At 41.7% G+C, this 13,835-nt stretch overlaps 1 protein-coding gene across 1 annotated transcript in view; it reads left to right on the top strand.

Annotated features, from left to right (window-relative positions):
* spon1a (spondin 1a) overlaps window positions 1-13,835 on the top strand; it is a gene marked incomplete at its 5' end in the record, with an annotated part of 64,653 nt that overhangs the window by 15,131 nt on the left and 35,687 nt on the right. The window contains one exon of the mRNA XM_083994103.1: window positions 3,585-3,733. Within this exon, the coding sequence (XP_083850229.1) occupies window positions 3,585-3,733 (149 nt within the window). The remainder of the gene's footprint in view (window positions 1-3,584; window positions 3,734-13,835) is intronic.

Genomic DNA, 13,835 nt, shown 5'->3' with positions numbered 1-13,835 from the left:
AATTTAAATAAATACCCATTACCCTTTTCTAAAGATTAAAGAACTGAAGAGCAACACACCGGCTTTGGACTCAAACACACAACCTCGGTACAGAAGTTGGCATGAATACACAGATTTGTCGACAAAGCAAAAGTTAAGAATATGGATAAACCTTATCCTGCAATCTTGACTGGGGCCCCAGAAGCTCAACGATATGTTCTCCACCAGTCATGTGGATGGTGAACTACAACATTACACTTGATTGTGATGTGCGTATAACCTTGAGCCACACTATCAGGATGTGAATGGACTTAAGGATTACACTGGCTCTCTTGTCTAAATCAGGCTCTCGTCAGTCAGATCAATATACTGATTAAGGTAGAGTAAGATAAACCCTGAGATTGAACAGAGCCCTAATTTACTGTCTTAGGGAGGGAGTAGTTGGTATGTGACTCACTCACACACACATATACACAAACACAGATTCTTAAAAGAGGAGAGGGCAAGCTGTGTGCACTCTGCTTCATCCTCACTCTCAGGATGCTTCAGTTGGATTTCTCCTTGCACAAAGTCATATCCTGCAGGCATTATAGCGGTGCACATCATGTACCAGACAATAGTGTTCACTGACTACATTAGAGTAAACACATGAGACTCTGTCCTTATTTAAGTTCTCCTACCCTAATTTTGTCTTTTTGTAACAAGTTGCCTTTATTCATTGTTTTTTTTTTTTTACTACCTGAGATATTCCACTGTGTCACATATCATCCTTCTATTTTTACCATGTGTCCTTCAAGTGCAGGAGCCATTGGTGACACACATTTTGAGATCAAAAAGTCTTTGTAAAACAGGCCAACCAAACTTTTTTTTTTATACTGCCAACATGATAACCTTGACAGCTCTATTTTCTGTCTCCTTTTTGTCCCCATAGTAAGTCATGCAGCAGTGCATGGCTGTTCACTCCAAGTGACTACAGCTCACCTGGACATACTGTAGAGAGAGAGAAAATGGCCTGGTTGTCAACAAAGATTTTTGTGGGATTAGCTGGAGTGAGAGGGAGAGAGACGAAAGAATAGAGCATTTTTACATTGACCGAATAGAGACATTACTCATTGTAGTCAATTTCCACTTACAAATGGGAAGCAGTGTATTAAAGTTCAGGCTGAAAACGTTCAGTATACCGGTACACTGAAATAACAGCTGCCTTCCATCTTCTACTTTCTTACCCTGTTCAACACCTTGTGGCTGGATCGATGGGACTGGTACCCTAAGATGAGAAAGGCCTCTCCTGCTTATCTTTACTGTTTTATAAATTTGCTTCTACTCTTTTAAGAGCCAAAAAGCCTTTAAAGATTAAATGATTGAAAAAGAATAAAGATATATTCTTATCCTGTCCTTGCTGCAAGCAAGGTTTGAACAATTTATGTTTTCTTAGACCCCAAACATACAAAACATTTCAAACACACTTCACTTTTGCAGTCCCTGTCTCCTACTCAACAGACATTTAATATTCAGCTTTAAAAAATAAAAATAAGACCTTCTGGGTTTGTCCTGTTGACATTTCAGAGCTAAAGATAATAGCTTCTGGCCAATCTAACCATCATTGAGAAGTTACCTTCAACAGTCTGTTTGGCCATATTTTGGCTCATTATGGATGGATGGATGTTTGGTTTATTCTTCGATATTCTCTCACAAACTGAGCAGAATCAGCCACCACTCACCTCTCTTGGTTTTACACTGGAGCTCTCACAGTGCTTCAGCCTGAACTGCCAGGCAGATAAATGTAATGCACCTGGCGCACAAAAGCGTTTTACCATTCACCATTGACAGCAATAAGAAGAGGGCGCCTTTCACTGCTAAAAACGCATTCAGATCAGGCCCCAAGAGATGATGAGGCAGGTCGTTTGAAGTTGTGGTCATCATTAGTCTTTAACTGGGACACCGGAAGAGTTAGATGTACGGTGGCCTTGAGAGCTCAACACACTGCATTTTAAGATAACATATGCTAAGAAACACATTCAAGCATAGATGTGTGATACATCTATAACACAAAGTAAAATCTTACAGACATCTTAACATTTAGTTATTACAATGCATGCCTGCAAATGTCAGGAAGGTTTGTAGGGAATTTTGGCCACCCAACTTGACATTTTCAATGACTTTGTTTCTTTAATAACAATATTTAGTGCAAGATTGGGAATATGTAAACCAAGGTTATGTCAAGCTCAACGTGGCGAGGTGTCTACACCATAACTTGACAGTAGCAGAACTGCAAAATGTGTTGTTAGGTGAGAGGCTTCATATCACCACAGACAGCTGATGAAAACATCATTTTGGGAACACGCACTAGCTTTGCTTAACCAAACATCTAAATCTAAGTGAATTATAATTTTGTATCAGTAAAAAGTGAAAACAGAAATGCCGTATTTGCAAGGGATGAAACATTACTAACATCAGCCCAAACTGTAATGTCCGATGAAGAACTGATTAAAATTCAACAATACACTGTAACAAGAATACTGCAAACACAGGGATTAGATTGTGAGGAAGATTAATCTTTGTTAAGCCTTACCCTGGGAACCAGCAGAAGGCTGAAAAGGGTGACTTACAGAACTGCAGAGTAAGGACTCTATTTAGGGCATAAAGATGAGAGCGGGGACCACTGGCCTATTTGACTGAACCTCACTTTGACTAACTAGATAGCATATTTGTGTTTTTCAAATTGACCAGTGGCTCTGAAGAGCAACTGAGTTGTATGTCTTCAAAATCTGGGATGGTAGACCTTTGATGGGGTCTACTCTGTAACAACCTTTCAGGTGATATACCTCTACCTGTCATAGTAACATCTCAGGCAGAAGGATAGGATAACAGTGAGGGAGGTAATAAAGGCATGCAAGACACTTTCTCTGCTGTTGAGATGAAAAATGCCAAACCACTGAGGACCCACAGTGAGATAGTTAGGACACCTCAAAATGACCTGCAAACATCAACAGTGATCACATCAGTGCTGGATGAACAGCTGTACTCCATGCATTTTTATATCTCACACAACAGTGGAGAGTACCGCAGGGCTTTACCTTCCACTGTCTCAAAGTTAATTATGTAAGGCTCAAGTTTGTTAAAGCCTGCGCTGTCACCTCTGACGGATCATCACAGATACTTCCACTGCTGCATCCTCTGTAAGCTCACAGGTTTATAGGCAGACACAGAGCTCCAATCGCCCCCTTTTCTGTTTGTCACTTGGGCACACACATCTTTGTTCTGAATGAGTGAGATAGCGAGAGCGAATGAAAGGATTATGGGAGCATAGCATTTTGTAATACAATGTAGGTGGTTTGCAACAACATGGAATGTTTTTTAGATGGAAACAAATCACTATTCATTATAAATATTGTGGTGTATCAAAAGAAGTGCTTGGACTGTCAGTCTGACAGCCTGACTGATAGGACCATCGGCTGCCATCTGCCACGGGGAAAGAGGAAATGTTTGCTAAGTGTATGGTGCTGAGATACTTCAACACCAACACCAAACAGTCTGAGAGTGTCAAACCTTTGAATTTATATATTATTATTATTATTTATATTTTTGTTGTGTGACTTTCCCAGGTCGTGCCAATCACTGGTCAGCCATTATCGGTGCATCCCACTCTAGGAATTATGTGCTGTGGGAATACGGTGGCTTTGCCAGCGATGGAGTTAAACAGGTGGCTGAGCTGGGCTCGCCGGTCAAAATGGAGGAGGAAATCAGACAGAAGGTAAGATTCTCTACCCTGCCCTGGAAAACATGTTACATGTTTTATCACATGCATTATGTGCATTTTTGAAATGTTAGGGTGTTTACCAAAAGCATTTATACAAATAGTGAGCTTGCCTTTTTTGTCTTGGAAACTGGTAAAAGACAAGTTATGTAACACCACAGGAGCCTCAGAGGATGTTCTCGGGTTTGCACACCTGAGTTCAGCATGGGATGAATTGCTTTGACGTTGTTGTCCAGCTTGATTAGTGCTTTCAAGCATCTATGCTATTCTTAGCCCTCCTCTACATCTACTGTGCACACTTCACCAATACAAAGCGTTTCTGAGGTATACCTACCTCTGTAGCAACTGGTTTAGATGTTAAAAGAAAAGGATAGATGGAACTTTTTTGTTGTTCCGTGAATTGAGGCCTCTTCTGCCTCCAACAGGCTCGGCATTAGATGCTTGCATATCAGTTCATGTTCAATCAGGCTCTGGGCTATGATGCAGTCCTCATAAGGCTCAGGAGGTGCTTTGGAGGATTTGCAGGGGGTAGATGTTATTGTCATCATCAACTCAGTTAAAGCAGAAGTAAGCGATCCGGTCGTTTTGGCTAACTTCTTGTCAGCAGATGAAGTTAGCAGTCCCCGCCCTCGTCCCTACGTCACCACATTCACGCGCATCCCTTGGCTGCACACACAGAGAGGACCGACCCTTTATGCTGTTCTCTCTCCTCATTGGATAAAGGTTGTAGGATACAAGGAAAGTTTTCTCCTCGGCTTACAGAAGAGCAGAGTGACTGACCCATGTTTCAGACCAAACACTCTATATAAGTGATTGCTGTCGGAAGATATAACTATTTAAAACTTATATTAACACAAACATTCCGCTTACTTCTGCTTTAAATAGTAATTATTGGACTTGTCTTCTCTGTGGTGCCCAATGGACACTTTCTATATTTTCACTTTCAAACTGCCTCTTAAAACTTTCACCTTTCTACTGCATATTAAATTTAAATTTTATATATATTTGTTGTACTCCACTTCTCATCTTCTTTCTCCCTCCTTGGACTGTCTTCTCTTTATTATTTCCACAAATAGCTTGGTATATCTTTCCTTCTTCTCCATGGCTGTCTCTCTCAGTCTTAAAATAACCCGTGCTGGCAGAGCAGATGTTCCTGCAGAGTGCTTATTGTTGGCTAATACTAAAGACCTGGAGTCACAGCAGATAATGAGAGCGTAGTGTGAGCAATGGGGTCTCTGTGTCATTGCTGCCTTCCCACTGCTATTACAGCTCACTCTTTTTATATTTTATATTGGTCTTATCTCTCTGCCTGGATCATTAGATGAGTTTCTTCTAAGCTTCGAGGTGAGAGTGAGTTTGTGCGCGTTTCGACAGTCCAGCATAGTCAGCATGTTGAAAAACATCAGTTTTACCAGTTAATGTTGTTGTTTGCAGTTGAGTTATTTCTGAAATGCATGAAGCCAGAATTCATTTAACCCAGCAATCAATCATACATGCCTACCCAGAGATCTGTTACATAAACCAGGAGGGTTCCTGTAGGTAGGTTGAGAATCATGAAAAGGACAGAAAATAGTTGGGTTGCACAACATGTGCCCCTCTTCATGTCAAATAATAGAGTGAGCTGATCGAACCAGAGGAAATGAGACATTTTCCTCACCACCTGTCATCATATCATCACCCAGTGTGGCATGGCTCAAGCTGTGGTTGTCGAGATGAACCACTCAGTAGTGAAATGGGATCGACTGACACGAGATTACAGGGCGATGATTACACGTGTGATCAATATAAACCCTGATTGGTCTGATACTAAACTGCAAGGAATTATTTACTGCCTAAGAAAGCCGATGCATAATTAGCCTTTTTCAATACTCTGTAGATGAGCATGGTGGTGCAGTGAGTGGGAGTGTTGTCTCACAGCAGGAAGGTTCTGGGTCTGGGGTCTGTCTGTGTGGAGTTTGCATGTTCTTTCCCTACTTGACTCTGGTATCCTCCCACAATCCAAAGAAATTCAAGTTAGACTAATTGGTGACTCACTGAAGGGTGAATAGTTATTTGTCTGTATTAGGGTTGCAACAACTAATCGATACAATCGATAAAAATCGATTATTAAATTAGTTGGCAACGAATTTGATTATAGATTCGTTGGGTAGCGATTAACTTGGCCCAGAGCCAGGGAAAAAAAGAAAATATTTCTTATCTTTACCCGTGTCCAAAACAGTCAGCAGCAGCAGTCATCCAGCTCCAATAATCCACTAATATTATTTCCGTATATGTCAGCTCTGTGATGGACTTCAGCAGCCTCTCTGTGACCTTAAAGAGGAACTATGCAGGATTTTTACCTTAACTACTGTATGCTACCTTTTTTGCCTTAATTTAACAGCTTCGGAGTAATTGTGATGGCTAAAAGGGAGAATGAAGTCTCTCTCCCTTCCACCTAGCGTCTCTTGGTCGAAAAGCAACCTTGCAAGATTAGTGCCTCCGAACCAGTGGCCCAGCTCTTCTCTTGGCAGCACTACAACACAAACCCGCCTCATAACCCATAATCTCTGGTTTATGACAAATAAGACCACACAAATATACACATCGTAAAGCGTATATGATAAATAACATTATCCCCCGCTCTATGAATTGCTTTCTCGCCGGCTATACTGTAGTTCCCCTTTAAGCAGTGTGGCTAATGAATGAACAGCTTGGAAAGGCAATTTTGTGCAAGTGTCTTCGTAAGTCTATATACATTATGAGAGTACTATAAAGAGATGATCACACTGAGCCTTTATCATGTCTTTTTGAGTGAGAAGACAGACAGCCTCAGCCATAACATTGAAACTAGGGACAGGTTTTGCTTGGTGTGTGTCCATGGCCTGTTTTAAAGCAGAAGTAAGCGATCCGGTCGTTTTGGCTAATGCTGCGTTCCAGGCAGGCTTTTGAAACCCTAAATTACAGCTTCAAGTCACAACTTACGACTTTGTAGCGTTCCAGGCAACCCACTCGGGTTTTTCCGACCTGTTTTACCTGTGAAAGTCACTATAACGGCCACTCGTAACTTCCGACCCGTGAACTCGTACCAGATCGAACTGGTATGACTTCACAGGTCGGAAAAACACGAGTTACGAGTTACCTTGAACGCACCATAACAGTCCTCGTCCCTACGTCACCACATTCACGCGCATCCCTTGCACACACAGCCCTGCATGCCGTTCTCTCTCCTCATTGGATAAAAATTGTAGGATACGAGAAAAGTTTTCTCCTCGGCTCAGAGCAGAGCAGATTGACTGACAGACCCGTGTTTCGGTCCAAACACTCCATGTAAGTGATTGCTGTCGGAAGATATCTAACTATTTAAGACTTATATTAACACAAAAATAACGCTTACTTCTGCTTTAAAGAGACCCAGAGGAGTTTGCTTTTGGTTATGAAAGAGTCTCATGTTAATGTGGATGAATCTACATTACCCACACTTGTTAATGGTTCCATTTTTGATAAATATATCGTTTTGTCTTTATAGTTATTTTCTTATTATTATTTTAGTCGGCTCGCACAGCATTTCCTACTTTTGGTTTCCCGGACGCTGCCCAGCAGGTCATGGGAATAACGCTGCCGATTCGCCGTTTATGGTCGGAACTACGATGGTATCTGATCGTCTTCAAACCATCGACTTTCATTGTTAATTAATGAAAACATTCTTGGCAAATGTTTTCGCTTTTGTCCATCTTGCGCCCATCCAAGAATTTCACCGTGCGCACGGTGGCTCTTGGGAAATGTAGTGTGAAAACACTTCGCTTTCCAAAACTTCTCGTAGTCCCTTTAAGTCTTGTTTTGAAACTTTGTAGTTTCAATTATTTTCATTACACAGATAAATCACAACATTAACCAGTCCCCTTTTTTAATCTTATGGCTGATTGTTGTATAGTTTCTGTGTGATGGACAGTTATAGTGAAATGTTTCGTAGTCGTAGATGACTACGGTGCACATTCATTGTGTCCACCTCTCTACTGTACAACTAATACAGCACACATAGTGTGTCGATGCCCTTGAGGTAAGGAGGGTGGATGAAGTACGGAGGCTCCCTCTTTTGAGCCGTGCACAGCTTCATGATAAACGCTGACACAAACAGAAAGCTGATTCGCTTTTATGTCAGGTGGGGCGTCAGGGTAGTAACTAGCCATGAATGCAAAATTGATATTCATAGCCAGGCTTCACTCCAGCCAAGAGACACACTGATCAGAGTGTTCATACAAAGTTCCATTTGCAGAGTCAGGCAAGCATGCAGACCGCACAAACATGTACGCACACACAGACACACAAAGCCCTCTTTATCCTGCTCATGTCAGTTCAGAGAGTGATTGTTTTATTTTATATCAGAGTTTGTCACCCTTTCAGAGCTGGGACAAAGGTGTGCCGTACCATCAAACACATTACATGTGCCTCGGAGTGAAGACATCATTGGAATTGGTGCTCTATTAAACTGCAAAACACGGACAGCAGCGGTGGTTCTTTTGCATGTTCTCTTCAAGGCTCTTAAAATAAAATTCACATATACTAAAATTAGAAGTAAGCATAAGACATGCACTGTTATATACCATGTAGGCATATGATGTGACCAGCTTGTAATAAAAATATGATTGCATGTCAGAGCTCTCTCAAACACAGTGATCACCCACACAATCTCAGGAACTCTGCATTGCACACAAGCAATCATCACACCATGCCACTCATCACAGTGAAACGGTCCTGGGGCCTCATTTATCATTGTGGATACACGCTTTTTTACACGCTCTTTCCCCCGTTTTGGGCGTACGCACTTTTCTCCGCCTAATTTGGGATCTATCAAACCAAAACTTGTCGGGAGTAAGTGCAAAAATTTACGACCAGTCCGACCATGGCGTACCGGCATTTACACGCTTTTTGAAGAACAGGAGGAATTGGCGACACCGCTGCAGAGTCAGAGAACTGCAGTGTGAGAGGGAGAGAGGAGCGCGGACACTGTTTGAAGTGTTGAAGTACCAAGTGGTGGTGATGATGACCCCCCCCACCACCCCCACCACCGCACACGTGTTGACGTCGGCACTTTACATGAAAAGCACAGCGACTCAGATTTTTCCCCTGTGCATTTACACTAGTTTGCTCCTAAATACTGGCTTTATAAAACGAATTTCGTTTTCTTTTGATATCATATTGATATTTTCACCCTGCATGTAGGCTACACCTCTTCCACAACCAGTCTGTCCAGTCTGGAAAATAATTTCTGCGACGTGCCTGTGTTAAGTAGCCAGACTGGACACACACAAGCAAGCAGCAAGCACAATAATGTCGGCGCAAATCAAAGCAAATGAGAAAACATGATCGATATTTTTTGTGTGAATAATATTTATTGTAGCCTATTTAACAAAAATGGGTGCTGCCCAACATCATTTTAGGAAAAGTCACAGACTGGTGGACTTCAATGTTTTTTTTTTTTTTTTTTTTATATATAGCTATGCACAAATGAAAATCAAAGTCGTCCAGTGAACGGCAGTGGGGGGTTAGTGGAAAGGGGTGCAAAGTAGTACTGACTGGCAGTGGAAACCCTGCTTTAAATTATTATGACATAATCTAAAATAAGGGGCAGAATAAATATGATTCTTCTTCTTTCTGTTCTGTTTCATTTAGATTTGGGAGTTTTTTGTATTTATTGTAGCCTTTCAATGCAAGATGATGTTTCTGACTGATATTGCCGTGTTACCGTGTATCTCGCTTTCAGAGAAATTCCGCTTCTTTCTCCGCTCTCCGTCCGTCTATTGTCTTCACCGTCTTCCACTGACGTCATTCCACAGGTTTCCAGAGCGCACATGGCTACTTAATATGCACGTAACTGATTTGCATTGACCACATATGGTTGTATGGGGCCGTTTAGGGGGCTGGGTATGAGGCGTGTTCTCATCCACGCTTTTCTCAGGTCCGGTGTGATCTATCAAGGGAAATACCGTGCAGCCGTGTGTACGCGGAGTTTGATAGATCTGAAAAGAGTGTATATTTTTTGGTCGTACGCACATTTTGCCTTTCCATCGTACTGAAAATTTAAGAGGACTTTTACACGCTCTTTGATAAATGAGGCCCCTGGATTGTAAGCGTGACTGTTACTACCCCTTCAAGAATTCATATATTGAAATTAACAACATAAAATTGCGATTCACATCCACAGGACAGGGTGTTTTGATTTGATTTATGATTGCAGCTGAAGACACAGATCAAATTTGTATATTTTCAATCTACTATAACCTCTGGTTGGAAGTGTTGTGAGGTTTAGTACATAGACTAGTGGGAGAAGGTCAATTACAGAAAGCAATCAAGGACTTTTCTTTTCTTTTTTTTTTTTTTTTTTTTACAAACTGTTTTGCCAGATGTGGAATACTATTCCATTTGCCAGGTACAAATGTTGTTATCAGAGGACTTGGCAGCGCAGGGTTGCAGCCTGAGTCCATTGTTGTTGTTCCTCCTTTCATGTCTGAGGTGATTTGTATATGCATTCAGTCATTACAGAAGCTCAGTGTGTCACTAATGAGAAGTTTAATGAGACTGTCTCCATGGACCAGTGACCAGGGCCAAGGCCTCAGACGGATTATGAAATCTCCTATTTCCTCTCGCAGTGTGGGGCGTTTTTCATTATTGCACCATACGGATGCTTACAGAATCCTCTATTATCCTCAGCTCCACAGCTGTCCCACAGAGCGGGGACTGCACAACTCAGGATGGAGTCAAAAAGAGACATTACAGATTAATGACAGGAACTATCTGTGTCACTTGATACAGCTGTGGTTATTTTATTGCCTGGGATTTTTTTTTTAAAATACTGTATACACACATATACATACAGGTGATGCATCCATGGGACATCTGAGAACCCCTAAACTCCTCTTTGAATGTCAGAAGTCGATACAAAAGATTCATATAAAGATTTTTTCAAACGGCGTTGTTGATTATTATATAACAGTCAAATTGCAAGGTTGACAAAAGCTCTTTCACAGTCTCGAAGGAGCTTCAGAGCTGACTCCCACATGAATAGAACAACAGGTATTATGGAATAAAATAGCAGCTTGCTGTTAATGTTTCTCCCTCTGCTACTCACTCTGTGCGCCTCACAAGGATTGCAATGGTAATTCTGCAGTTCTGTAGTCTTGAGAACAGTAAGGTCTGCCATCTGTAAGTGGGTGTTCTACAGTCAGGAGCGTGGATAGAGAATAATATATGCAGGATCCTTTGGGTTCTTGACTTTCTCTGAGTGGTCAGGTGTGTATGTGTCTGTCTCTCTCTGTGAACAGAGAATGACTTCACATCCACTTTCACTACACTGGGATATGCATTCTTCATGTGTCTTGTGGCCATGTTGACTAGTCATGAACCTTGTCAGAGTTTGTTACGTCTGGACAAATGGTGTCAGGGACAAGAGCTGCAGGCTGCTGCGTTGACCCTGTGAGACTGAGGGGGTTGGCAGGGAGGACTTTGAAATAAAACAGTTTTATTTAATGAGACCATTCAACTCCTCCTGTCTGCTGATTTCATTTTCTTTTTATTGCTGTCTGACAAATGCATCCCAGAGTGCTTTGAGACCATCTACTGAGCTGGGTTTCATCCCTGTCATTGTTAAACCAGGGGAGCACCTAACACAGTGTTTTGGCAAAAGACATGTATGTCATAGGAAATGTGTGTTCCTGGGGTGCATTCACAAATGTTACTCCTGTCATGGCATTAGCACAATTCAGACTCACATTAAAAATGCACACTGTCTCCTGACTAAGTACACTTAACAGTTGACATTTTGATAATGAGCGATTGTAAATTTTCTTTTTTTCCCCTCTGCACATGCCTCCTATAAGACCTGTATACGGTCAGCAGATTAGAGGAGGCTGAATGACTTGGGCTCAGTTATTTCCATGCATCATTAAGTTTTGTAATGTCTTTTTAAGATCCAGTCTTTTATCAAACAGCAAGAGATCAAACTGTTCTTCACCTTGATGTCACTCAGACCCTGTGTTTCAACCCCCACAGTTGATTAATTCCTGGGCCAGCTAATTATCTGGTGGTCCGTACAGCATACAAGCATGTATGATACATCAATGAAACTCACTCACTTTTATGTTCCATGAAGGCGTCTAGTTCGTGATTACTCAAAATACCCACTCGTAAAATGCACCTGTCTGTTTTGTGTGGTTGAAATAGTGCACTCATGTTCTCCATCGTATGAAGTCCCAGACACAGGAAGACAAGTGGCACACTGAAAGGGGTCAAGCTGTGTTGAGGCCAGGTAAAAGCAGTTCGGATTCACAGTAGTTCAAACTTTTCCTGTCGAGTGCCTCTCAGCTAAATCCTCTCTCAGCCATATTATAATATAATGAAGCACACGGAGGAAACTCATCAGGCAGAGGCCATGTACTGAATCTTTGCCAGGGGAGTGACTGCCATTTAACTTTAATGTGGATTAAGTGATGTACAGTACAACATGCTATGATAACATGTAGTATCCCTCATAAATGTTAAAATTGTTATTTTCTTTTCACAAACTAATGTGTTGGTTTGTATTTTTTCCTTTTGGGTTGGCACCTTCCAGTAAGACATTAGTTCTGCATGGCTTCAGTAATAATGTAAAGCAGTATCTGTTTCGTCAGAGTGTAATAATGACGAATCAAAAATGCAATAAGCCCAATGTGATCAGCAGAGTTGGATTGGGGAGCTGTAAACATGTTCACGTCTAAGATGCAGGCTCATCTCTGTTTCTGTCATACTTTTCACTCTTTTTTTCTCTCCGCATATCATTTGTCATTCGCCTTGTACTGTATTCCTCTGTGCGTGTGCTGCGGCATGAGGTCAGGTTTGCCACAGTGGGATAGCAATTAGCTATAAAGGGGCCTCCCAGAGGAATAAGTTGTGACCCTAGCTTTGCATCGAACCTTGCCAAGCCACAGTGGAATATGCCAAGCCCCAGTGGGTGTAAGAGCATACAGACAATCCTTTGCTCTTCATCAACCCCCTGCAATGGCCACTTCTCCCACACTATGCTGCACTTCTTCCAGTTTTGTTTTCTGGGTATCTTTTAGCCTTCCAGTTTTAAAAAAGTGAACACCAGTGTTTAGGAGGGAATAATTCTTTAATTTTGGCTGGCAGCCCTCTCTTGGTCTGTCAAGTCAGCTTTATGAGGCTCGCAGAGATATTCCTGTTCAGGAAAACAAAGCTCTCAAAAGCCTAAATGCCTGCCTTGGTTCCCAGGACTGTTATTATGATTGCCGAAATTGAACAGTACAGCCAGAGGCAAGCACATTTTGAAAGGCAGTGGGGGTAGAGTTAGCCAATATGTGCTTTGTGTATGTGTGTCTGGGTGTGCACTTGCACACAGTGTGGGCATATGAGTGGGTTCTTTATTTTTCTCATAATGAGTAAGTCAGAGCAATGCTGCTCTTTGCCATTAAGGGAACACAGGTCTCAATAGCCTCCCATGCAGGTGTTTCCATGTAGCTGGCATGTACCTCTACTCAATATGATCCGGTCTGTCTTTATATTCATCTGTGTATGTGTGTGTGGGCCGGGCCTTAATGTTGACTTAACCGGTCCTTGGTGCAGCTGGCTGACTCAAGACTCAGAGCTACATCCACATAGTCACAGGGATAATAGATGGATTATTCTGGAATCTCAGACATCTTGGCCGGAGGGAGCTTTGATAAAGCCATCCCGGTGTCCAGTGAGCTGACTGGAATAAGAGAGCAGTAGCATGCAAAGCAGAGAGGACCGGACAGCGCTCCAGTTCCTCCTGTTAGTGCACCACAGCGTTTGATGATTAAACATGAGCCTTGTTTGTCTTATTTGAATATCCTAGGACTTCTCTGAATATTTGTCTGTCCCTGTCAGTGTGAGATGACTCAGTTTAGGGAAATTAAAATTCTAATTTATGCTAAACATTGGAATGTTTTGATATATCTGTAGTCTCTAAAGGGAAATCATTCCCCTTTTTATCATTTTAAATCAGGATTGTTAATACATCTCATGTGGTGTTTACCTCCTAAGTGCTTTTCATATTGCCTGGTTATGAATTTAATGTTAGGAGTTCATGTTTAATATGTCTGTATCTGTT

This window comes from Trachurus trachurus, assembly GCF_905171665.1.
Source record: "Trachurus trachurus genome assembly, chromosome: 3".
Taxonomy (NCBI): domain Eukaryota; kingdom Metazoa; phylum Chordata; class Actinopteri; order Carangiformes; family Carangidae; genus Trachurus; species Trachurus trachurus.
Note: the sequence above shows the minus strand (reverse complement) of the source record. Positions and strands in the feature narration are given on the sequence as shown.